Here is a 24,685-nt window from a genome sequence, read left to right as displayed (position 1 = left end):
GTAGAGTGCATGGGAAGTCATCATTTACTCAGGCCAAGGGCCCTGGGGATTCATGCTGCCTCTAATTCTGATTCTCCTTGGTGCCCTGAGGACCAGCACACCCGAATTGCTTGCTGCCTTTACTTTTTGCCAGAGAACTCAGCATGGTTTCCAAGTTACCTGTGCATTTGCGATTTTCATGATCTGCAAAGTATCCCTTCCCACATTCCTGGACACAATGGGCTTCCAGGAGGAGAAATGGTTCCTCACAGCGGGTGCACTCGCGAGGACCTTGGCACTGGAGACAGTGGCTGTCACAGCCTGAAAGACAGAAGTCAAGTCAACAGGAATGTGCATGGCTTTCCCAGGGGCCCCTGGCCCTCACAGTGGGGCAGTGTTAGACAGTAACAAACAATATAAACTGGTGTGCAAGGCAAAGCAGCAGACTAGGAGTCAAGGAACCAGGCTTCCAGTCGTTACTCTTGTACCCACCAGCTGGATGACAGAACTGGTTACTCCATTTCTCTGAGCCTCAGCGTTCCCTCCTATGAAATGGGAGTAGGCGTACTATCCCACCTAACTCCCTGGGTGAAGATCAGATTAAATTATGGCAAATACTAGGCAAACTAGAAATGAACAGATATCAGCCCTTCTCGTTATTATTAACTAGTCCTTGGTGCTCTGTAACTGCTTTCGCTGAAGTGTCCATCTTTTTCTGACTCATCTAGTTAATTATCCAAGTCTCCCCAGAATGCTCCCAAGAATGTTGTCTGTGCACTTTGGGTGGGCACTTCAGAGCCTGAAGATTCTGTGGTGTTAAATTGAGGCAAAAGGGGGTTCTGAGGCCAAAAAGTTGATGGTGAGATAGAAGGTGTGTGGAGGGTTGTAGGAAGTAGATGGTGAAGTAATGTAGTTGTTCCATGTGCTCAGGTGACCAGAGTACACAGCCATTTCTGCTTTGAGCACATAGGCCTGCTCAACGTTGAAGGAAATCCAGAAGTAATGGTCTAAACATACCTGTTTCTGTGGCCATATACCCCCAATATTCCTAAAGGACCCTCAAATTTTAGGAAATGTTGTATTTGGGCATGGGAGAGGGAAAAGAGAGATTTTCATTATACCAAAGAAAAGTTCCTTAGGAAAGAAACCAGAAATTAAATGAAAAGCCAGAATGGAAACTTGCCACAGGCTCCTTCTCAGAAGAGCAAACTCAGAGGAGGCTGGTGCTTGGCTGAGCACAGAGCTGGGGCTCCGGACACTTACTCTTGCAGAGGCCCAAGTCCCGGTAAAATGTTGGTGCGCACTGCTCCACACAGGCCCCGTCCTGGAGAACGTAGCCGTCCATGCACTGCAGGCAGTCTGTCTCCAGAGGCCCGCTGCATGCACTGCAACTCCAATCACACTCTGGAAAGAAAGCTCACGTTAGATCAGCTTCCTAAATTACAAGGATGCTGCCTGCAGCTGCCAGGAGGAAAATGAGGACAATGTAAGAGATGTCAGGTAAACAGGCTTTCCTTGCACAGTCTGAAAGACTCTCTGAAGTTTAGTGTTTCCTAATCATGTGAGACATGAGCGTGTGTGGATCACTCTGGGCTCCTGCAGAGCCCGCTTATCAGTGGGGCTGCTGAGGAGCCAGATCAGCTCGACCTTATTCCATGGGCCCTGAGTTCTTTATCCCCAAGCCACATGTCTTCATGCAAAGCCTGCTACAGGGAGTGGCCAGTCTGCTCCACACACCAATTGCTTGAGAGGAAAAGGACGTCTAAGTGTCAATAAAGATGTATTATTCTCTCCACTGAGACCAGCCACGTGACTCTCTGCTTCTCAAAACCCAGGTGCTGACTAACACATAGGAGAGAACCAACAATGGTAGAATTAAACGGGGCATAAAGGAACTGTCCAAACACAAAGGGCTTATTAAAATAACAGAAGAGCTCATGTAGAACAGAAGAACTGACTCGTTTACACGTCCATTCACTTGACAAGCCCCTACAGGATACACAGCAGGAACGAGAGTATAAAGTGATACATGTAGGCCCTGCCCTCAAGGAGCTTATACTCCAGTGGGTCCCAGCCATAGATGTGTACCCAGATGATCCAGTGGGATTGTCTGAAATACAGGGGAGCGGGCTCAACATCAGGACTACAGCCAATCTCAGGGGTTGGGTACCAAGAAAAACACATTGCTGCTAGGGTGTTTTTACTGTGATTATTATAGTCATCGCCATTGTTTTTAATGGCCCTGGCAGTTGCTATGCCAGTCAGAAAACTCATGTTCGAAAACCAAGTTCTGGCTGAGAAGGTAAGTCCTTCGTGCGTGGAAGAAGGGACAACATGGCGTGGTCTAGTATTTGGGTTTCGAAATCAGATTAAGTCTGTATGTAAGTCACAGCTACACCACTCTGTATCTACACATTGCACACAGCTTCCTCAGACTGTTTAAGCCTCAGTTTCTGTATCTGTAAAACAGGGATGAGAATAGCGCCTTTTACATAAGGCTGCTGTGAAGACTGAATGCGATAATGAATGTAAAGAACTCAGCACAGTGCTCGACACATAGCAACCGCTTCATAAATATTTGCTGAACTGTTTATGTTGGGGAACTACCTCCGCTGGGTGCTGCCTCATCCCACCTCCCCTCCCTGCTAAGCTGGAGAAACCTTTCATTAGTCACTTTTCTCTCTTCCTTGATGCAATATTTCTAAGTCCCAAGGAAGCAGGTAAATGTGCAAGACAGTGCATGTGCTTCCATGAAGATTTATAAAGTTAATCTCACTCATTTATTCACCTGAATCAGTCCTGAGGGAAAATGACTAACACAGAGCCTTGAAAACTGCCAGCATGGTTATGAAATCATTTACAACAGGGAGGATTTGTGATAATCTTGTTTTTCACCACAAACTAACGACCACTGGTTAGGAGGGGAAAAGAAAATACCAAAGCTTCTGTGGTCTGCAGCACAGGAGACCACCTAAGTTGACAACCAAGGAGAATTTCTCAGAATGGAAAGTGTGTGATGTTGCAAAGGCTTAACGAGTTTACTTGAAAGATGATTGCCCCCCATATCTGAGCCCTAGTTTCTCTGGCAGAACTGGAGACAGAGAGGGAAATGTGGAATGGGTGAGTGGAAAAGGGAACAGAGGGGAGCAAGGAAAATCCATTCTTCACCCCTGCTGCTCCCCTGGCGGAGCACAGGCATTCAAAGAGCAAAAGTATTCCAACCACTGGAGAACAAAGAGAAAGGCTATTGGTTTTTGACAGTATAAATTCCTTGAGAACAAGGACTATGTCTTCACTCATTTCAGCAGGTTAAGCAGTGACCAACAAATCAGATACAAGTCTTGTCCTCATTATGTGTGGAGTCTAGCAATCTCGAGTTGTAAATGCAAGTGCCTACAGGACTGAGGGCGGTCACGTAAATCCCTGAGGTAGGCCTGATGTGATGCAAGAGGGACAGGTGGGGACGGCGGGGACATGCACAGATCATGCTCCGTCCAACAGAGGCAACAGCTGCTCATCTCCAACCTCCTGTTGCATTCTGGGCATGTAAATCCAGTTTCGCCAGAACATCTGAATTTTCAAAAGAAACTGAGGATCTCACTTTTTGTGTGTGAGGTTTTCTGTTCTTTAAAAGGCAAACATGAGACATTTTAAAACACTGGAATATTCGGCCCACCAAATACAAGCTGAGGGTTTCCAGTTTGCTGCCCTTGGCCTAGTTACCAATACCTTGCACAGTGTCTGGCACATAGTAGGTGCTCAGAAGTATTTGTTTAACAAATACATTTTTTCACCTCCCCAATCAAACTTCTAATGAATGGACGAATACATGCATCCATACATACATATGTAGAGCCTTCTTGCTGTTATCAGAGTGTAAACTTATGACGAGGGTTTTCCCCATGTAGGGGATTAAACATCTACAGTAAATGGGGCATCACTGAGTGAAAAAAAAAAAGTATGATTCAGGAAGAGCTTTACCTTTGCAGGTCTTGGTGGAGAGGTCAAGATAGTACTGTGGGGCACAGCTCTCAAGCTGACATTCCCCAGAGAGCAGGACCTTGTTTGGATCTTGGCAGGAGGTACAGCTGGCCGGTGAATCACAGCTTCTGCAGTGTGTATTGCATGCTGAGCAGATAGGAAGAGGAAATGGCCAGATTATTACAATTGCAAATACTGGAGCTCTGATCAAACCTAGACAGATGCTGTGAAGAAATGAAGCCACGCTCCAACCTGTTCTTTAATTATGGCCCATAGCCCTCCCCTGTGATCAGCAGGAACAGAAAATGTTCATCTGACTTTCCAAAATAAAAAAGGTAATATTATTTTCCAGAGGAGATAAATGATAAACCCAAGAATGCAAATCCCACATCTAAATTGCCTTATGATTCAGCCACAGAATTTATACTTAGTCCCAGATCTCTGAAATGACAGTCAGGAGTTTTATTTGAACCTTACATCTGAAGGAATCAAGCTCCCTATAGTTTGTGACGTAGACTCAGATTTTATGCGATGTCAAGATTAAAATTAGGCATCAACTTTGGTATGGAGCTCAGGAAATATATTTGAAGATGCAAAGGACTTTAAGATGACGTGGCTTACTGATTTGGCCAGTTGTGATTCTCAGTGGCCACTGACTTAATTCAAGCATTCATGAATGATCCCCAAAGCTGGTCATATACTTTCACCTTCGCCAATTCAGCAACTGGCATTTCTCCATCTACTTCACTGTTCATGTTAAAGACCTGGGAGTCTGTTTTGAGCCCCCCACCCGCCACCCCACCTTTTTCTCCCTCCTAATCAATCACTCACTGGATCTTTTTTCTTTCCACTGGATCTTTTTAATCAAACTCTCCCATATTGTCCTCAGAATTTTTTGCTTTTTTCCATATCCACGAATGCCACCAATACATCCAAGCCATCATCATCTCCTGCTGGCATACTACCATAGCCTCCTAACGAGTTTCCCCAAATCTAATCTGACCCCTTGCAATCTATTTCCATGTTTCAACCAGAGTGATATTTTCTTTCATACTGTTCATGCTTCAGAGGTCAATTTCATCTATGAACTCATCTTTTTCTTGAATCCTGGAAAATTTTCAGCTTTCATTTATGCAAATACTGCTCCTCCATCATTCCCTTTATTCTTTCTACATAGAAATCTTAACACACATATATTTGGGTCCTCTCAGTATGATCTCCAAGCCTCTTGTCTTTAACTCATATTCATTTTTCAGTTTCCTTTTCAAAAAGGCCTTCCCTGACTCTTCAGTCTAGGACAGGTCTCCCAGTTACTGCCTTTATAGCACTCTATACATTTCTTTCATGCCATACACAACAACTTTCATTTAAGTGATTATTTAACATCTGTATCCTTTAAGCTGCAAGCTTCATGAAAGCTAAAACCAGGTTTGTTTTGTTCCTTGCCATAATCCCAGCATCTAGCCGGTTAGCTATCATTTTGTAGGTGTTCAGTAAACACTTGTTCCACAAATGAAAGAAGCCAGATATTTTAATTATACGTACTCAAGCACCAGCATCTCTCCTCATTCTGAAATCGTCTCTAAATATAGGGCAGAGGGAAAGTCTGGTGATCAGGAGAGTTTTAGATCTATGGGATGTCAAAGCAGGAGGCGCAAGAGAGGAAAAGTACCTCTCTGTAAAGTAGAAAGAAAGAAACCCCCCTTGTTTTACCAAGGCCATTGGTATAATATCTTCATTAGAGTAGCAGGTTTGTAATTAAAGATCCCAGGGAAATTCTAGGTAGGAGTTTCAGATAATTTGGGAATAATTAGAAGAGAATATTTTAAGTGTTGGAAACTTACATGACACTCAATTTCTATCCATTTTTAACCAGTATTTCTCTACACATGGCGTATCTTAATTTTGGCCAAGTGTTCGATGATCAAACACGAGTGGGTCTAGTAGTTGCAGGTGGTTTTGAAGTTGGTTGAAATGCACACTCAAGACGTGATCAGTCAATCTTTGTAATTGGCAAAAAAAAAGTCTCAGAGTCTTATGATCAAGTGTTACATTTTTACTTGATCAATGTTTGTATTAGTAGCTTTAATGAAAACAAAGCTGTCATGCTAATGACATTTAAATATGTCATATATACCTATGCAGGAAACACACTAGTTAAGTTTTACCAGCTGAAAGAATAAGGACTCAAACTTACTGAGTTTATATAGCCAGTTGGAGCAATATGCTAAAAGTAATCAGATGAAATAAGCAAAATTGTAAGTCCCACATTTATGTTCCATAACAAATTACACAAATAGAGGACATCAAAGACCTAGATAGCAATTCCCATAAAAAAGGATCTGAAAATTTTAGTTTATTAAAAGCTTACTGAAAGTGTTATAAGGTTACTAAACAAATGAATGCAATCTTAAGCTGAAGAGCCTCCTTGTAAACTAAATGTCAGCAGAACTCCTGCTTGACATGGAGCCCCACAACCGGGTCCCAATGCCAGTTCTTGGGCCAGGGTCACAGTCAGTGCACAGCTTAGTATCCTGGAGTTTATTTCCTCAGGCTTCCATCTGCCTCCAGGTTCCTGAATCCTTTTCTTCAGTCTCTCATTTCTTCTTGGCACCTCAATGTAAAACTCAGCCCCTTCACTAACTTCCACAAGGACTGGATTCACTGTGATCATCTTGAAACGTTAAGAGAATTTGGAGGGATGCAATAATGCCACACTGAGAAGCCTGGGGCTCCCACCATTTCTATCTGAACCAATCTTCTCTCATCTAACCCCTCACCCTTCTCCAGGGCAATCCGGAAATGACCTTGTCTTGCTCAGAGTAATTCTGCACATACCAAAGGCCCTTGGGTTCTCAGCTTCCATCTTCAGAGGATTGTGGGTAAGGAGCATTTTCTCCAACCCATGATATCCAGACCATACAAAGTATCAGTCCTATCGTAGTTATGTTGGTATGACCACATCTAGAGTAGCAGGTGCAGGTCACCAACCCCATGGAAAGTGGACAGTGAAGAAGGAAGTGGGTGGACCAGAAACCAGCAATGGAAGCAGGGATACTGTTTGAACATCATTTGAGGAGGAAGGGACCTCACAGCTTGTAAAGTTCATTCTCCTTAAATAGGCTTGTTTTCTACTGCAGCTCTGAGAGACGGCCACCCATTTCTGTTTAAATACGCCATTGGCTTCAATTCTGCCTGGAGCAGAGAAGTCCAAGTGGAAGACAGAACTGAATTTTAAACCTTTCAAGGCAATCATGTGAATGGGTGAGGACACTTATCCTACATTGCTATGGCAGTGGGCAGTGGTGGGTAGTCCTAGGACCAATAAGAAAAAACTGTCAGACAACTAAACAATGATGACCAAACGATGAGTGGGTCTAGTAGTTGGTCTAGTAGTTTCTGTCACCCCAGAAATATGGACCCAGCTTCCATCCTCACCTACAGAAGTCAGTGAGGGTGCAAGGCTGGGTCGGGTAGCCCTGCAGTCCTCCTCTCAGTCCACAGCACTATGGTTTCGAGTACTGAGAACCTCATTAATCATCTGTTTTTTTAAAAAAAATTCCCATCTTAGTTGGTCATCCTCAAATTTTAGAGCTCAGAGAATAATTTCTAAGGGTTTCCTTAACCAGAATCCAGAGAGCTCTTCAGCTTGGGTTATTAATGCCTCTCCTTAATACTGACTCTATTTCCTTAAGAGCTGTTGGATGCACACTTCCTAAAATTGTCAGGCCTATAATTGTCTATAGTAATGAGCATTATAAGGGACATTGTTGATTTATCTACTAGAAACTCAGATATCCCAACTTAGGGGCATGCTTTAGTCAATCTTAGAAAGAATGAAACCAGTTTAACCTAAAAACAAAAATTAGGAGATTCATAATTTAATGGAAATAGCCTATAAAATTCCATTATAGCAAAGGCATTCATGTAGAGATTATCCTGTACCAATTCAAAAGCTTCCCAGGAGAAAAATATTTTAATGCAACATATTTTTATCACCTGTACTGTACACAAAACATTCTATTTTTCCTCTTTATGGTATTTATTGAAATGATACTGGTTAGCAAAGTTCTACATACTTCAGGTGCAAAGTTCTACAATACATCATTTGTATACTGTATTGTGTATTCGCCACCCCAAGTCAAGTCTCTGTCCATCACCTTTTATTCCTACTATTCCTTTCCTTCACCTCCTCACCCCAGCAATCAGAGAACTTTGTCCCTGTCCATGAGGTTTTCTCTCTTTTTTCTTTTTCCCTTAATTGCTCCATTCCCCTCACACAGACTCCCCACCTATGGAGAAAGCTGTCAGCCTGCTCTCTATCTATGAGTCAGTCTCAATTTCATGTGTTGGTTCAGTGTGTTCATTAGATCTGGCATATGAATGAAACCATATGGTGCTTCTCATTCTCTGCCTGGGTTACTTCACTTCGCATAATGCCCTTCAGGTCCATCCATGCTGTCGCAAAGGGTAAGATTACCTTCATTTTTACAGCTGAGCAATATTCCATTGTGTAAATGTACCACAGGTTTTGTAAGACTCATCTACACGTAGGCACCTGGACAGCTTCCAAATCTTGGTTATTGTAAATAACAATGCAATAAACGTAAGGGTGTATATATATTTTTTCAAATTAGTGTTTCAGGTTTCTTCAGATATATTCCCAGAGGTGGAATCACTGGGTAAGTAGCTCCATTTTTATTTTTTTGAGGTAACTCCAAACCGCTTTCCACAGTGGCTGCACCAGTCTGCATTCTCACCAAGAGTGCACGAGGGAACCCTTTTCTCCACACCCTTGCCAACACTTGTTGCTTGTTTATTTATTGATGATAACCCTTCTGACAGCTGAGAGGTGAGATTTGATTGTGGTTTTAATTTGCATTTCTCTGATGATTAGTGATGTTCAGCATCTTTTCATATGTCTACTGGTCATCTGTATGTCCTCCATGGAGAAGCATTTATTCAGGTCCTTAGTACATTTTTAATTGGATGTTTTTGGTGTTAATAGTTCTTTATAAATTTTGGATATTAACCCTTTTATCAGATGTATCATTAGTGAATATGTTCTCCCATTCAGTGGATTGTCTTTTCACTTTGTTGATAGTTTCCTTGGCTGTGCAAAAATGTTTTAGTCTGATATAGTCCCATTTGTTTTTCTTTTGTTTCCCCTGCCTGAGGAAACACATAAAAAAAAATACTGGTACAAGAAAAATCCAAGATTTCACTGCCTATGTTTTCTTCTAGAATTTTTATGGTTTCAAGATTTAAATGTAAAAGACTTACATTTCAGTTTGGATGCTTTTAATTTCTTCTTCCTGTCTGACTGTTATGTTCAGGACTTCCAGTACTACAGTGAATAAACATGGTGAAAGTGAACATTCCTGTCTTTATTTCCAATATTAAGGGAAACACTTGTAGTTTTCGCCCATTGATTATGATGTTGGCTGTGTGTTTGTCATATACGGCCTTTATTACATTGAGGTATGTTCCCTCTATTTCTATTTTGTTGAGAGTTTGTATCATAAATGAGTGTTGGACTTTATCAAATACTTTTTCTGCATCTACTGATATGATCATGTGGTAAAATGCTCTTTTATGTTGGTTATGTGGTGTTTTATGTGATTTGCGAATGTTGTGCCAACCTTTTATCCCCAGAATCAATCCTACTTGATCATGGTGTATGATCTTTTTAATGTATGGCTGGACTCAGTTTGCTAATATTTTGTTGAGGGTTTTTAGCATCTAAGGTCCCATAAATACGGGCATATAATTTTAATTCTTTGTGGTGTATTCATCTGGTTTTAGAATCAGGATAATGCTGGCCTTGTAAAATGAGCTTGGGAGTCTTCCCTCCTCTTGAATTTTTTGAAATAGTTTGAGAAGGACAGGTGTTAGTTCTTCTTTGAAGAAGAAGAATAATGTTTGGTAAAATTCACCTCTGAAGCCATCTGGTCCAGGACTTTCGTTTGTTGGGAGTTTTTTGATTACTGCTTCGATTTCACTATTTTTAATCTGTCCATTCAGATTCTCTCATTCTTCCTGATTCAGTACTGAAAGTGTTATATGTTTCTAGAATTTATCCATTTCATTCAGATTGTCCAATGTGTTGGCATATGGTTGCTCCTAATATTTTCTTACAATCCTTTGTATTTCTGTGGAGTCAGTTGTTACTTCTCCTCTTCCATCTGATTTAATTTATTTGGATCATCTCTCTTTTTTTTGATTAGTCTGGCTAAAATTTCACAAATCTGATATACATTTTTCAAGGAACCACCTCTTCGTTTCATTGATCTTTTTTACTTTTCAACTCTATTTTGTTTATTTTTGCTCTTATCATCATTATTTTCTTTCTTCTCACTTTGGGCTTTGTTGTTCATTTTCAAGTTCCTGTAAATGTAAAGTTAAATTGTCTATTTCAGATTTTTCTTATTTCTTGAGATGGGTCTGTAATGCTATGAATTTCTTTTTTAGGATGGCTTATTTTGTGTGTTTCATACATTTTGAATTGTTGTATTCTCATTTTCATTTGTTTCAAGATATCTTTTGATTTCTTCCTTGATCTCATTGTTAACACATTCATTGTTTAATAACATGCTATTTAGCCTCCATGTTTTTGTGTGGTTTTCAGTTTTTTCTTGTGATTGATTTCTAATTTCATAACATTATGATCAGAGGAGATGCTTCATATAATTTCAATATTCTTAAATTTATTGAGACTTGTTTTGTGTCCTAATATGTGGTCTATCTTAGAAAAGAGTTCACATGCAGTCAAAAATGTATCTTCTGCTGCTTTGAGGTGAAATGCTGTTAAAGTATCAATTAGATGCATTTGATTTAGTGTGCCATTTAAGGCTGCTACCTCCCTGTTGATTTTATGTCTGGAAGATTTATACACTGATGTTAATGGATTGATCAACTATCCCCTACTATCACTGCATTGCTGTGAATCTCTCCCTTTATGTTTATTCATATTTGCTTTACATATTTACATACTCCTATGTTGGATGCATAAATATTTATCAGGGTCATAGTTTCTTGCTGGGTTCTCTTACCATTCTATAATGTTCTCTTTACCATTATATAGTGTCTTTCTTTGTTTCTCATTATTGCCTCTGTTTTAAAGTCTATTTTGTCAGATATAAGAATTACTACCCCAGCTTTTTTCTCTTCCCATTGCATGAAATATCTTTTCCCATTCCTTTACTTTTAGTCTGTGGTAGGTATCTTGTAGGCAGCATATATATATATATATATATATATATATATATGGATCTTGTTGCCTTATCTATTCTGCTATCCTATGTCTTTTGATTGGAGAATTTAAGCCATTTAAATTTAAAGTGATTATTAATAAGTACATATTTATTAGCATTTTATTATTTTCAATATGTCCTTCTGTTTCTCTTTCTTCCTTTCCCTCTCTTTCTCCCTCTCCATCTCCTCCTTCTTCTTAAAGTAGTCTATTTAGGGTTTTTTGTAATACTGGTTTGGTGGTAATAGAATCCTTTTGTTTTTTCTTGTCTTGGAAGCTCTTTATTTCTCCTTCAATTTTAGATGATAGCCTTACTGAGTAGTCTTGGTTGTAGGTCCTGGCTTTTCATCACTTTAAATATTTCATGTCAACCCTTTCTGGACTGAAATATTTCTGTTGAGAAATCAGCTGACATTCTTATGGGAGCTTTCTTGTAGGCAACTTACTGCTTTCCTCTTGTTTTTAAAATGATCTCCTTGTCTTTCATCTTTGCCATTTTAAATATGATATGTCTCAGTGTGGACCACTTTCAGTTCCTATTGTTTAGGACACTTCGTGCTTCCCTCTCCCTTCACCAGGTTAGAGAAATTTTTGTTCATTATTTGTTCAAGTAAGTTCTCGATCCCTTGCTCTCTCTTTTCCTTCTGGTAGACCTATGATGCAGATGTTGTCAGGCTTCATGTTGTCTCATCTCTGTCTTTTAAAATTCTTTTTTCTTTTTGCTGCTTAAAGGTTTTTTTTGTACTTTGTCTTCTAAATTACTGAATAAATCTTCTGCCTCACCCAACCTACTGTCTATTCCTTCTAGTGTATTCTTCATTTCTGACTTGTTCTTTTTTATGGTTTCTATGTCCTTTTTCAGGCTGTGGTAGTTTTGACTAAGTTCTCTATAGTTTTCACTAAGTTCCTTATAGTTCTCCCTAAGTTTCTTGACCATCTTTATATCTCTATATCTACTAAATTGATTGCCTCCATTTCATTTAGCTCTTTTTCTCTTCTGGGGATTTCTCCTGTTCTTTTAATTGGGGCATGTTTCCAAGCAATTTTTTTAATTACATAAGTAAAGAAATCTTTCATCCATGCAAAAGAGGTTTTCCATACTTGGTATTTCAACAAGTGGTGCAAAATTATGAGTTCCATAAAACTTCACTTCAAATGCAAATCCTGTCAGCATCTCAAACAAATACCTATCTTTCTGTCTATAAAATAGAAATATATTTTACAGCTCGATTTGCCTTTCATTCTAGCTGATGCTGATGGCAATGATAACAATATTAACAATAGCTATACTGTAAGCTTATTTCTGCTAGGATCTATGCAATAGTATTAGACGTAGGTACTATTATAATTCCCCTCTGATAGGAAAAAAAAACAACCCTGAGGCTTAGTAATTAATTTACTTGCTCAAGGTCACAAAGCTAGTAAGAGGTAGGATGTGAACTCCACTCACCTAACTCTAGAGGTCATTCTCCTAACCAATACTCTATAATTCCTGCAGCGTGGTATTGCCGAGGACATAAATGGAACTATCAGCATTGTATTTGTTAACTGTCATTTTTAAAGTGAGAAAGTATAACAAAGTTGTTTTTTGCAAATGACACTTCAGTGATTAAAATAAAGTAAGCCATCTCAGCCTATTTTCAAGAGTGTTCCTTCATCTGTGAAGGATTTCCTAATTTTTTTCCAGTCAGATTTGCCCTTTCCCTAATTTATCCTAACTTTGTTTTGTCTGACTTGGATAATTGATCATATTTTGAGTTATTTGAAAAAGAAGGCATCTATATAGTAACTCTAATGAAAGACAAAATGACTACTGTTTGGGCAGAGAAATAAATGTTTTGTACATGGTACATTGTCAAGCATTGTACATTGTCAATATTCAGCAAATGCATGTCAAAAAAAATTGAATCCAGAGAAGTGCTTAGGTCATTGATTATATACTAGAATGAGCTCTGCTCAGGATCTTGTAATTGAAATGCTAAGAGAAACCATAAGGAAACAGACCAATACTTTTATTTTCTTAAATGAGATGACTAGACAACAGAGAGATTTAATGACCAGCTCAAGATTATACAGCTGGTGTTTGCAAAGGAGATCCCCAGCCCAGCACTTCCAATTAGGCTGACAGATGAGTTAAATCTGATTTAAATCTGTTCATGGCATCCATATGCCTTTTTAGATTAATTTTCTTCCTTTTATAAAAATAAAGGCTACAGGTAAGCATATGAAAGCAGGACTCATATCTCCTTTGATGACCCCAGAAGAGCAGAAAAAGAAAGAAAATTCATTTTTGAAAACCTACGTTGACAAGCATGGCTGTCGTCAAGGTAGTGCCCTGGGAAGCAGGTGGTGCTGCAGGTTCCAAAGTGGGATAGAACGAGGTCAGTGTCACATGAGGAGCAGGAGAAGGGTCCTCTGCCCTGACAGGTTCTGCAGGAGGGGTGACATTCTACAGAGGGAAAAGAGACACAAAAAGAACCTATAAAGACAAACTCCTTTCCAAAGCGGCATCCCAAGATTTGTTCATAAAAGCCCCAGTGCTGAGAGCATTAGCTGGTCTGCTTTATTATCTCACAGTATTCTTTCTGCTTGCTAGCTCTCTCTCTCTCTCTCCCCCTCTCTCTCACTCTCTAAGCCTTTTCAGTTATGACCCCAAAGAGAAGTTCACGAGGTACTGCAGCTCCTGTGTCCAGCACTTACTCACTTTTACAAGCTCCTTCCTCTGCGTAATATCCAGAAGGGCAATCAGGGACACAGTGGTCCCCCAGCAGCAGGTCCTGGGTATTTTGGCATCTCAGGCAGATGCTCCCGGTGTTGTGGAGATCAGCTGCACACTGCTGGCACAGAGGATGGCAATCTGGAAAGGCAGGGGGACATGGAGAAGGCACAGATGATGTGAGCACCAAGTCTCGTCCTTGTGCCAAAGGGCAGATGAAATGGCAATGACCACTGCTGCAGCACAGACAGCCAGAGCAGCCCAATGGCGGTACATGGCAGTAAAGCAGAAGCTCGGGACCTGTACAATGGTGCATTTGAGGTTTTTAGCAAATGGCCGGGCCTGGCACAGCAATTGAGTTTTCATCCCTTTCCAACTGAACAACCTTCACATTCTAGGGCAGCATGTGACAGATGCTTGCTAGGGGAATACAGAGAACTGTTCGAGTCACAGAAACAGTATCATCAATATTACCACCATTTCCCCCAGAGCTCCCAGAATCTGAAGACAGAATGCCCCCATTTCCAGTGCCCCTGAGCTGTGACCTGAGCCCTCACGTGGCTCCTTCTCACAAATTTGGTCTTTCAAAGTCAGTTATACAAGTCTTAGGCATTGGTACGGAGGGGCTGGAATTAGTCAATTGTTGAGTTGAGTTGGTGGAAAACTTTTATTTTTAATTAGAGGTAAGTATATGAAGAAGAGTCATAAGTGGAAAATTCATTTTTGTGACATGATACACAGCTTACAGAAGCTCTGATGTACCGGTTATGACTGAAGATCTAAGACAAATTATGTGGTCTGGTTAGCACTGTCTCTTGTTCTCACCCACATAATAGCCATCCTTAATTAAAGAACTTGATTGTGCTCATCTCCCACTTAGGTAAAAAACGTCCTCTGTCCTGCTTCCAGTGAATTGCCCTTTAAGGCCTGTTCACCACCCTCCATCTCAAAGGTGGAAGAAAACTCACAAATCCCAAATTACCCACCAAAATGAAAAAGGAGCATAAGACCTAGGAAAAGAGAAGGCAGAGTTCTGGTTTTAGAGCCTTTCCATCTTTCCCAAAAGGATGCAGAGCACTACTGCTACACTTGCTACTACTGTCCCGCTCAGGGACCAGCTATATCTTGTAGAGACATAAAGTCTCACAGTCTTGTAGAGAGAGATCGTGATTTCTACCAAGGTTTAGATTTTTAAAATTCCTGTCATTAAACAGATTGCCTCCCCTCTGAAATACATTAAAATAGGTCTTTCTCTATATAAGCTCAGTGATGTATTTTCTTAACTGCTGATCCGCTGAGATGTGCTCCCCGGGGAAGAAGCAGACTTCAGGACATACCCAGTGCCCACTCATCTGCGCGAGGAGCAGTCCTAGAACCTTCCCAACTAAAATTGTCCTCTTCAAAAATGCTGGCTCTCCTATAAGCACGCAAATTAACAGCCCCTGACCTTTCTCTGAACTTCGGCAGTTTCAGGTTACAAAGAGCCTTTTGCCAGGTTCAGGAATAATTCTGGATATCCTAAAAGCCAAACTAAGCCTCATGATAGCCCTTCAGAGACTTACAAAGGAAATTGACTGTATTGAGAGAAATATGATAAGAACGCTGTTTTCCCTGATTTAGTGTATGGTTTCCACACAATACCGGGCTTTTTGTTCTCTTTTCCTGCACCCTGCTCACAGCACCAGGAGCAGCCCCACGTGTACAAAGGAGAGATTCAAGAAGCTTCAAAAGTTGCTGGAGCAAATGGAGGAGACTGTGTTCTGTGATTACCTTAATGAGTGGGTACAGGTTAGGATTGAACACCCAGGAAACATTACTGATGCAAGGCGCCATTATTTGAAAGGTCGTGACCTCTTCCTCATTAGATCCAGTGCACACAGAGACTTCTGGGCTCCGGCAGGCATCAACAAGACCTGCAGGTGTTCAGAGATCTAAAAACTGGTTGCATCTAACTGAAGTTTCCTCCAGTGTGCAATTAGAGAAATGAAAAAGAATAATCACCCACAGGATGCTTTGAAGAGAAAGTGAGCAGATTTCGGGAGTATTTTGTAGGTACAACAAATAAATATTTATGGATTTGTCTTATCTTAAGGATCTCAAGAAGCTGTTGGAAGGAGGTGTGTAATGTGTAGTAATTATTTCCAAAGGAAGTTAGAGCTGGGCTATGGGGGCTCCTTCCCAACCTCATGACAGCTGCTTTTAAACCCTTATTGCTCTCCTCCAGGCAGCACCCGCCAGCCCACCCTTCCGCCTCCTGCCTCCCAGGTTAGTCCATCTTCTACCTCATTCAGCCCATCAAGCATGGGCACCTTCAGCTCCTCACTGTCAACCTCAGAACATCTATCTCTACCCATTTTTATTTCATTTCTTCTCTCACAGGATGAAATGGCTAATTCTTCCACCTATATTCTTGACCAATTTTCAACATTATTTGAATGGTATTGTACTTTCCTTTACCTCTATTTACTTTCCTTGACTTTAACTTCCAAACATGCTTTATACCACCTACCACACAAAAAGGTTTTCTCCACAACCACCCCATCTCTTTTCATGCTTTCATCTACCACCCAGCTTCCTTGCCTCCCTAACTCTTCACCTCACCATAATCTTCCTTCTACTTCCTCAGTTTGACTGGGGTATTGCCCTTGAAAAGGCCTCTGACCACCTTTTAATAACCAAATTTGGCCCTGGCTGGTGTAGCTCAGTGGACTGAGCGCGGGCCTGCGAACCAGACGATCACGGTTCGATTCCCAGTCAGGGCACATGCTTGGGTTGCAGGCCAGTTTCCTGCAGGGGCCAGTTCCCTGCAGGGGATGCACAAGAAGCAACCATACATTGATGTTTCTTTCCTCTCTCCTTACCTTCCCCTCTAAAAAAAAAAGATAAATAAATAAAATATTTTTTAAAAAATAACCAAATTTAATGGCCTCCTATGATTCCTGACCTATGTGAAATCTCTGTAATACATGGTATTTCAGGCCACCTTCTCCTACCCTCCTGCCCCTGCTATCAGGCTTTATTCTGCGGTTCCTCTCAGCCGGGTCCTCGTTCTCTGCTTGGGAAATGTAGATTCTTCACAACCCTCAGCTTGTTCTATCTGCCTAACTATGTCTCGTTTCTGGAGTTTTTAAACTGGATGTGGCAGTTTGTAGCTGCCAGAAGCCAGCGAAAGGGCTCGAGAATGGTAGAGACCCCCAAATCTCAAGGCCTTTGCCTTCTCCACGGTTCCATGGTTAAGTCTTAAGACATATCACATTCAATGATAGACTAATTACCCAGGGGCAAGGAGAAAGCAATTAATGACACCTGAAAATAGAAAACAATCAACTGCAGGCTGCCCCAAGCACCACATTAATCCAAGTTTATAGTTTTACCCACATATGTAACTATCCAAGTCTGGAGAGTTGAACTCTCTAACCCTCCTTGTTCATTACCTGTATTTGTTCCTTATGCATTCATCCATGGTTTAAAAAGTCATACCAAACACCCAATCCCATAATAAATTCAATCTGAGTGGGTCCCCAGGTAATATATTCATGCAAATCTCTGGTCCCAACTCTATCATATACAAGCCCTCAACAGAAGAATACTTAAATAAATATGCTCTAAAGTTCATCTGAAGGTTGACTGAGTTTTATTAAACCAACCAGAAAACAAAAATAAATTCCTAAAGCCTAAGAAACACTTTTGTCTTGAGAGGCTTGAAGTTAAAATCACCCTGTAGGAGAGACTTCCTTGGAAGAGCCCAACATGAGTAACGATGTACAGGGAAAGAAGCCAAAAATCTGAGCAACAAGGGCTTGAGGATTAATACCAGTGTTCTGATTTATAGTCAGAAAAGTGTCGTTCCCAAGAGCAGACTACAGAACTCAGGCATGACAGGCCACAAGTGGCCAGTCCTCTGGGCACCACCAGCAAGCAAGCTTCGGGCTCAAGCCCAGGGCTCCACTGTAACCTTCAGGAGAGGGGCTGAGTGGGATTCAAACAGGGACCTGGAGGTTTTATTTTTTCTGGCTCGAAGGTGAGCCCTGGAAGAAAATAGGAAGAACATTTTTACAAAGTATATATAAGCATAAAAATCACTCTAAGTAGGCCTTTCAGATGAAACACGAACACTGACATTGTTCTTAGTTCTTTTTCTATACATAGTTTTACATACGTATATTTTAATAGGTGAGATACTAAATGTTGTCATGTAATGTATTTATTTTTACTCAATACCATCAGCATTTCCATATGTCATTAGAGACTCTCTATACATGTTATTTGTAAGGGCTGCATAATATTTTGGCATTGAATAAATAAAACTTTGCCATTTTTCTTTTAGCTTCAACATTTACTTCCAATAATTAAAGCCATGATAAGACCCCTGTACATTTTAAATTACAACTGATCCTTGAACAACATAGGGGATTGGGAGTACAGACCCCTGTGCAGTCAAAAAATCTGTATATAATTTGACTCTCAAAAAACTTAGTTACAGTCGTCCCTTGATATCCATGGAAGATTGGATCCAGGACCTTCTGTGGATACCAACATCTGAGGATGCGCAAGTCCCTAATACAGAGTGCATACAGTGGCCCTCTACATCCTTAAGTTCCCAAATATGGATCAAAAATACTATTTTTGTTATGCAGTGGTTGACTCTGCAGAGGCAAAACTGGAGACATAGAGGGCTGATGGTGTATTTATTGAAAAAAAAATCCCTGTATAAGTGGGCTTGTGCAGTTCTAAAATCATGTTCTTCAGGCTCAACTGTATTTTGTAAAAGACAATATCAAAAAAGTATAATTCCTGTTATTACTATAGCTTAAATTTATTGAGCTCTGATATATATCAAGCACTATACTAATTATTATAATATATAATCTCATTTGAAAATACAAAGTAGGCATTGTTACCATCCCCGTATGAAAGATGAGGGAACTGAGACTTAGAGGTTAGGTCAAGTGCTCACATGTGTCGTATCCACACTGACTCCTGAGCATACACTTTTAATCACTGCAGATGTGAAAATATGCAAAATACTTAGTAAGTATTAAAAAATTTTTCCAGAAAGCTTGTAACAATTTGCATTTCTAAGAGCCATTCATAAGACTATTTCATTATAACTTTGTATGCACTGAGATTTCAAAAATAATAAAATAATCTTAGCTAATTTGGCTGGTGAAAACTGGTATTACATCATGAGATTGAATATTTTTAAAAATCTTTTCTTTCAAACAACAAAAATGTTCAAAATCTATTGTACTCACTGAGTTTTCAGCATGGTGAGGAAAATGACCCTGGATGTGTAATTACAAAGGAATATAAAATATGTAATTTGTAATTACAAAGGAATATAAAATATATAACCAAACAACAATGTGAAATACCAATCAGTAAGTTCTTCCCTTGTCCACACTGCAACCATCCCCCACTGGGCCTGGAAGCATGGGCCATCATGTGCTCCCAGAGAAACTCACCAGAATCAGACCCATGAAGATACCCACTTCAAAGAGCTCAGAACAGGTGAAAGGAAACCAAATAAACTTGAATGTGCATTGGAGCGAAGAGACCTGGGCCCTCCCCCACCAACACAACCCCTACACACTCTACCTTTGTCCCCCCACCTAGGAAAAAACCTTCAAACTGGAGAGGAAGAAGGAGCAGAGAAACCATTTGCTTTTTCCCTGCCCTCACCTCTTAATAGGTCAGAGGCACCCCAGTGGAATATTCAAGAATCCAATAATAGAGTGAACTTGTGCTGTGCTTCTTTCCTTAAAGAGGAACGTCTCCAAATTGAGTCCCGTGCCACTAGAGAGGGCAATAGAGACCACGGCACAGCAGGATGAGCAAGAAGAGAGTGTATGGCAGACATTGAGACACAGGCCTGCCAGGAGATTATTAAAACCCCTCCATAAAATGCTAACGGGACCATGGAAGTCTATAAAAGGGGCATCATTCAATTCAGAAGGCATGAGAGGTTTTCTAGAGGAGGCTGAGACATGAACACTGGGTGTGAGTCAGCGGTAGGAGCCATGCGGGACCTGGCTGGGCCAGTTTTGGAATACCCTGTAAGTCATGAAAACGGGTGTGGATTTTATCCTACAGGCAAGAGGGGATCAGTTTATGCATGTGTATTTCACCAGTCTATCCACTGAGGTATCTGATTTTATTACAGATGTGAATGAGAAATTATTGTGCAAAATGTAACTAGCGATGGGAGAAGGCATTAGAACCGTAGCAGAAAACCAACAATCCAAGAAAACATACAGCCACTCTCAATCTGAAACCTTTGCTGGGGGGCTGGTGGGATCTCTACTGTTCTCTCCCCTCCCCCTATCCACTACAGCTATATAAGACCCTTCTCTGTTAATAACATCCCACAGCTGAAGTGTTCTCATGGGGCTTACACTAAATTAGGCATATTAAGAATATTAAGAATACTATAACAGGTACATGAAAGCTATCATGACCAGGAATGGAAATCTTGGCTATGCCTTAAGAAGAAAGAATAGTATGAGCACACCTGTGGTTTGTCTTCTAGAGGAAGATCTTTTCACAAATAGTTTCTAAAACACCTTTAGAAATGAAAATAAAGTAGAAATCAGTAGTACCTAGTAGGTAGCCCCTACCTTTTAGTTAGAAGAAAGAAAAAAGTATTGGAGCTCTGGCTGAATGGCCAAGTTGGTTAGAGAATTGTCCCATGCACTGAAAGGTTGTGGGTTTGATCCCTGGTTGACAGGTTCGATCCCCAGTCAGGGCACATACAAGAGACAACTGATTGATGTTTCTCTCTCACATCGATGTTTCTCTCTCTCTCCCTCTCATCATTAAAAATATCCTTCGTTGAGGATTAAAAAAAATCATTGGAGTAATAATATTAGGAAATTGGGAAATTGGAGGCCTATGGAAAATGCTGATGTATGTTGTACTGCCTGGTTTTCAAAATCTACTTCAGACTGAGAGGAAGAGAGGACTACTTGGCTGCACCTGTGACAACGTACAACTGCCTTATCAGTACAATTTGAGACAATGAAGAGAGAAATATCCCCATGGTCAGCCACATACATTAATTACATAACATAGACACAATTAGGAGGTGGTAGGAGCCATCATGAGGCACTGCAGGAGGTGACTATGTGTCCTGGGGAACTGCTACGGCACCAGAAGAATCTGTTCTAAGAACTAAGTTGATTTCGAGGCCACTCCTGAATTCTTCTTGGTAGGTGGTGACCATCTGACAAATTCTGATTCATATTCTTGCAGGACCCACTCTGTCAGAAAGTGTAGCCTGAAAACGGCAGTATTCCCGGAGGGCCCAGCAACTCACAGAGTGAATTTCCCATAATCCTCCTCGTCCCACACTTTCCACTCCCGTTCCTCCCCAAAGGTGACATTTGGAACAATTTCACAGGATACACGAGAGGAAGTTTATACTGTCACAGCTTAATTTGTACCAGAACCGCAGTTGCTAAAATAGGGGAGCTGAGTTTGCAACCCACCAACCCAGCAGCCTGGGCAAGGATTAACGTCCCATCCTAAAAGCCCCATCTGTGCCATAAGGCTTTTGTCTCTGAACCTCCTGTCAATAATCAAAAGAGGAGGCTTAACCTCAAATATGTCTGAATGGTGAGTGTGCATCCATTAAATGCTTAAAAATAGTGCCATTCTGAAGGCTGTCTCTACTGTTGCCACTCAGAAAGTAAACCCTTATTTGTCACTATTGCAATTACAGTGAAGAGTCTTTAAGTATAAAACTCATTAAGGGTGACAAGGGAAGAGGAGAGACCCAGGATACATTTGTGTTTGGCCTGTTTCAGATTACTAGTAAAAAATAAGCATGTGGCGAGGGAGGGGAGATGGAATTCCAATTGTTTGTCTCTGTGCTTGCTAACAAACCAAGAAAATCAGCGCTTTAAACAAACAAATTAATGAACACATTTTACATGGGCACCTAGAAATAGAGAATTAGCTCCAGCTGAAATACATAAATTACTTGTTCTTAAGCAAGCAGAAGGTTCCATTTGTTTTTTAAATATGCACAGCATGCATATATGCTAAAAATTTAAATAGATAAAAAATTAATATTTTGACTCAGCAGCTGCAATATCCTCTAATATGCCACCCTGCAGCTGTGAGGAAATTACATGTGGTCATCACTGTGTGATTCTTTCTTCAAATCTCAAAGGCTCTGCTTTGAGGATCAGTGAGGATTAGCCACAATCATGATGGATGGGAGCACATAGCAGTGAAATGACTTATTTCATGTCTTTGGAGCAAAGTCAAAAAAGCTTGAAGATATTAAAGTAAATGTGTACCATCAAAAAGCAATGGCTTTGGACGTTGGTTTTATGGGGCAGTGACTCCTTAGCTAATAAATAATGACCTACAAAGACGAATTTAGACACAGAGTGAGATTTTAAATAATGACCTGTTAGTGGATTAGGTTCTTAATGCAACCACATTAAGTGTGTTTGGAAGCAGTTGAAGTAATCAGCACATGTGGCTATTTCTCATCAGGAGAAAAAGAAATGATTTCATACCGAAACTCAGGCCTCTTAGAGTGTGTGTAGAATTCGAATTCTGATGCCACTTTTAAAGTGGATAGGGTGCCACTAGGGAGACAGGCGCAGATGGAGTCTAGAAAATAACTTATGGATGGCAGCAGAGAACGAAGTATTCTCTCTTCCCCTTCTGACCATGACGTTGGTTCTAGCCCTTCCTTGAGCTCTTACAAACCTTGTGTTCTTTTTGTTACAGGCTGCAGATTAGTACAAAAACTATAAAACAAACAAAACTTTCCCCTTTTTTTACAGTATCTGTGGCTACTATTTTATGCTAACCCCCCCCAACACACACAAAAACCCACTACCATACACTGATCTTTAGGCTGTATTTCTAGCCAGTGTGGACCAACTCACAAATGTGTTGAGAAGGCTGCAGTGGGACCCGAGGAGTCAGAAGTTTGAAGGAGGGAGTGGGAAGCTTTGTCAGATACACAAGCAAAACCACTCATTTTTGCTGCCAATTCTTGCTGCCAATGAGCCATGAGTGCCACTGCTGTCCATGTATCAAGATGCCTTGTACCTATCCTCTCATCAGTGTATGTTTTACTCTTGGTTTACATCCAAAATAGAAAAATGTCCACTTCAAGTAACATTCATGGAATATCAGTTGCATGTGGGTCACTATGGAAGTTACTGTGGAAGACAGAGCATTAAGTAAGGCCCATGGCATTCCTTTGAGATGCTCAAGACAAGGTCTATTGTCAGAAGAAAGCCACACCTAAAATGCAATGGGCACCAAAGGAGGACCAGAGAACATTTATCTAAAAGGAGTGAGAGGAACTTGAACTTGTATGCTTATTTGATGTTTGCAGATGGCGCTGGCAGGGGACCTCCTAGCTAAGAGGCAAGAACAACGCGCACAGGCACAGGGGATGGAGGGGCAGGGGGGAGTGGGCAAGTGCATCCAGCAAGGCCGGAGCTTCAGACAGTCACTCAGGAACCAAGGGAGACCAGGAGACCTTGAAAATGGGGCTGAGAAATGTACACTTCATGTGGTAGACAGTGGGAAACCATTGACCACTTCTAACCACCAAAGTGTGTTTTGTAAGCCACAGTTGATCTTCCAGAAGTTATCCTCTCTCAGGAAGAAGTAGGGAGAGCTTCCGTGGGGCAGAACCTTTGGGAAAATACTGAGGCTATCTGAGAAACATAAGCTGAGGTTTCTCTATATTAGCAGATAAAGGGGAATACGTTTAACAGTCATTGCAAATGTAGACTTTGCAAGCTGGGCTGTGACTAGAATGTGGCATAGGGGTAGAGAGGAATTAGGTGCAACTCAACTGTTTAAATTGCATTGATTGAAAGATCAGCAGCAAGTGGACAAGATAGCAGAAAAGGACCTGGCGGATGGGTGGGTTGGGGAGAAAGACAATGGGGGTAGGTTTTCTTTGAAGTTTTTTGAGTAAGATTTTCCTGTGGGTCAGTTGTCCAGAAGGTAGGTAAAATGAGAGCCTGGAGATGATTGATCATCAAGTGTGCACCTGAGATGGCGTCTAAGGAACAACAGAAATGAGGATTGCATTAAAGCTGTGAGTAAGGTCCTAGAAATAAAAAGAGAGAAGGAGAGAGAGGAAATGAGTAACCAGAATGAGTAACTGACTGGAAAGACCAGCTCACGAAGGTGATGGGGCAGACAGGCTCTGGTCACCAGTAGAGGGGCGTCCTAGGTCAGGGTGAGGGAGCTTCTTTCTCAAAGGAAGAAATGAGGAAGAAGAGGCATCTAGAAGAAACTACAGGACATTAGAGCAGAAAAGGCGAGGGATTGTGTGGTTTTTCAAATCAGATTATGTTAATCTTCCAAACTAAAAAGAGAGTAAAGATGTAAACTGATCTGAGTGAGATGTGTATTGAGAAAAACTGTAGAGAGTCTGCCATAGTGGGCAAGATGACAAAGCCTCAAAAAAAGTTGTAAATAGCATGACTGCCAAGAAGCAGAGGCCTTACTGCAACTAGATGAGGTGACAAAGGCTGAGGATGCAGTGGTCCCACGTGTCCTCTGAAGTAGCACTGCTTCAAAGCCTAGCACCACTGCCTGCTAGTAGTGAAACACTGGGTAAGTTGATTAATGCCTCCTATCTCAGGCTCTTGGGCTGTAAAACGGAGATGCAACAAATCATAGGACCAACCACCCAGGGTTTCAGTCAAGACTAAATGAGGTAATGCACGTGAGAAGATGGCACACAGTAAGTGCTCAGTGAACATCTG

The 24,685-nt window shown here is 40.9% G+C and overlaps 1 protein-coding gene across 2 annotated transcripts in view; it reads right to left on the bottom strand.

The window, feature by feature from the left end:
- Positions 1–24,685, bottom strand: part of FRAS1 (Fraser extracellular matrix complex subunit 1) — a 425,396-nt gene that overhangs the window by 144,337 nt on the left and 256,374 nt on the right. For both annotated transcript variants that reach the window (XM_037051016.1, XM_037051015.1), the window contains exons 21-25: positions 13,917–14,069; positions 13,515–13,661; positions 3,961–4,107; positions 1,243–1,383; positions 160–300 (exon numbers count right to left, since the gene is read on the bottom strand). In XM_037051016.1, coding sequence (XP_036906911.1) covers positions 160–300; positions 1,243–1,383; positions 3,961–4,107; positions 13,515–13,661; positions 13,917–14,069 — 729 coding nt within the window. The remainder of the gene's footprint in view (positions 1–159; positions 301–1,242; positions 1,384–3,960; positions 4,108–13,514; positions 13,662–13,916; positions 14,070–24,685) is intronic.

This window comes from Sturnira hondurensis, unplaced genomic scaffold (genome assembly GCF_014824575.4).
Source record: "Sturnira hondurensis isolate 20B ecotype Veracruz unplaced genomic scaffold, ASM1482457v3 Scaffold0007036, whole genome shotgun sequence".
In the NCBI taxonomy this organism is placed as follows: domain Eukaryota; kingdom Metazoa; phylum Chordata; class Mammalia; order Chiroptera; family Phyllostomidae; genus Sturnira; species Sturnira hondurensis.
The sequence above is the reverse complement of the archived record's forward strand: the minus strand, read 5'-3'. Positions and strand labels throughout refer to the sequence as shown.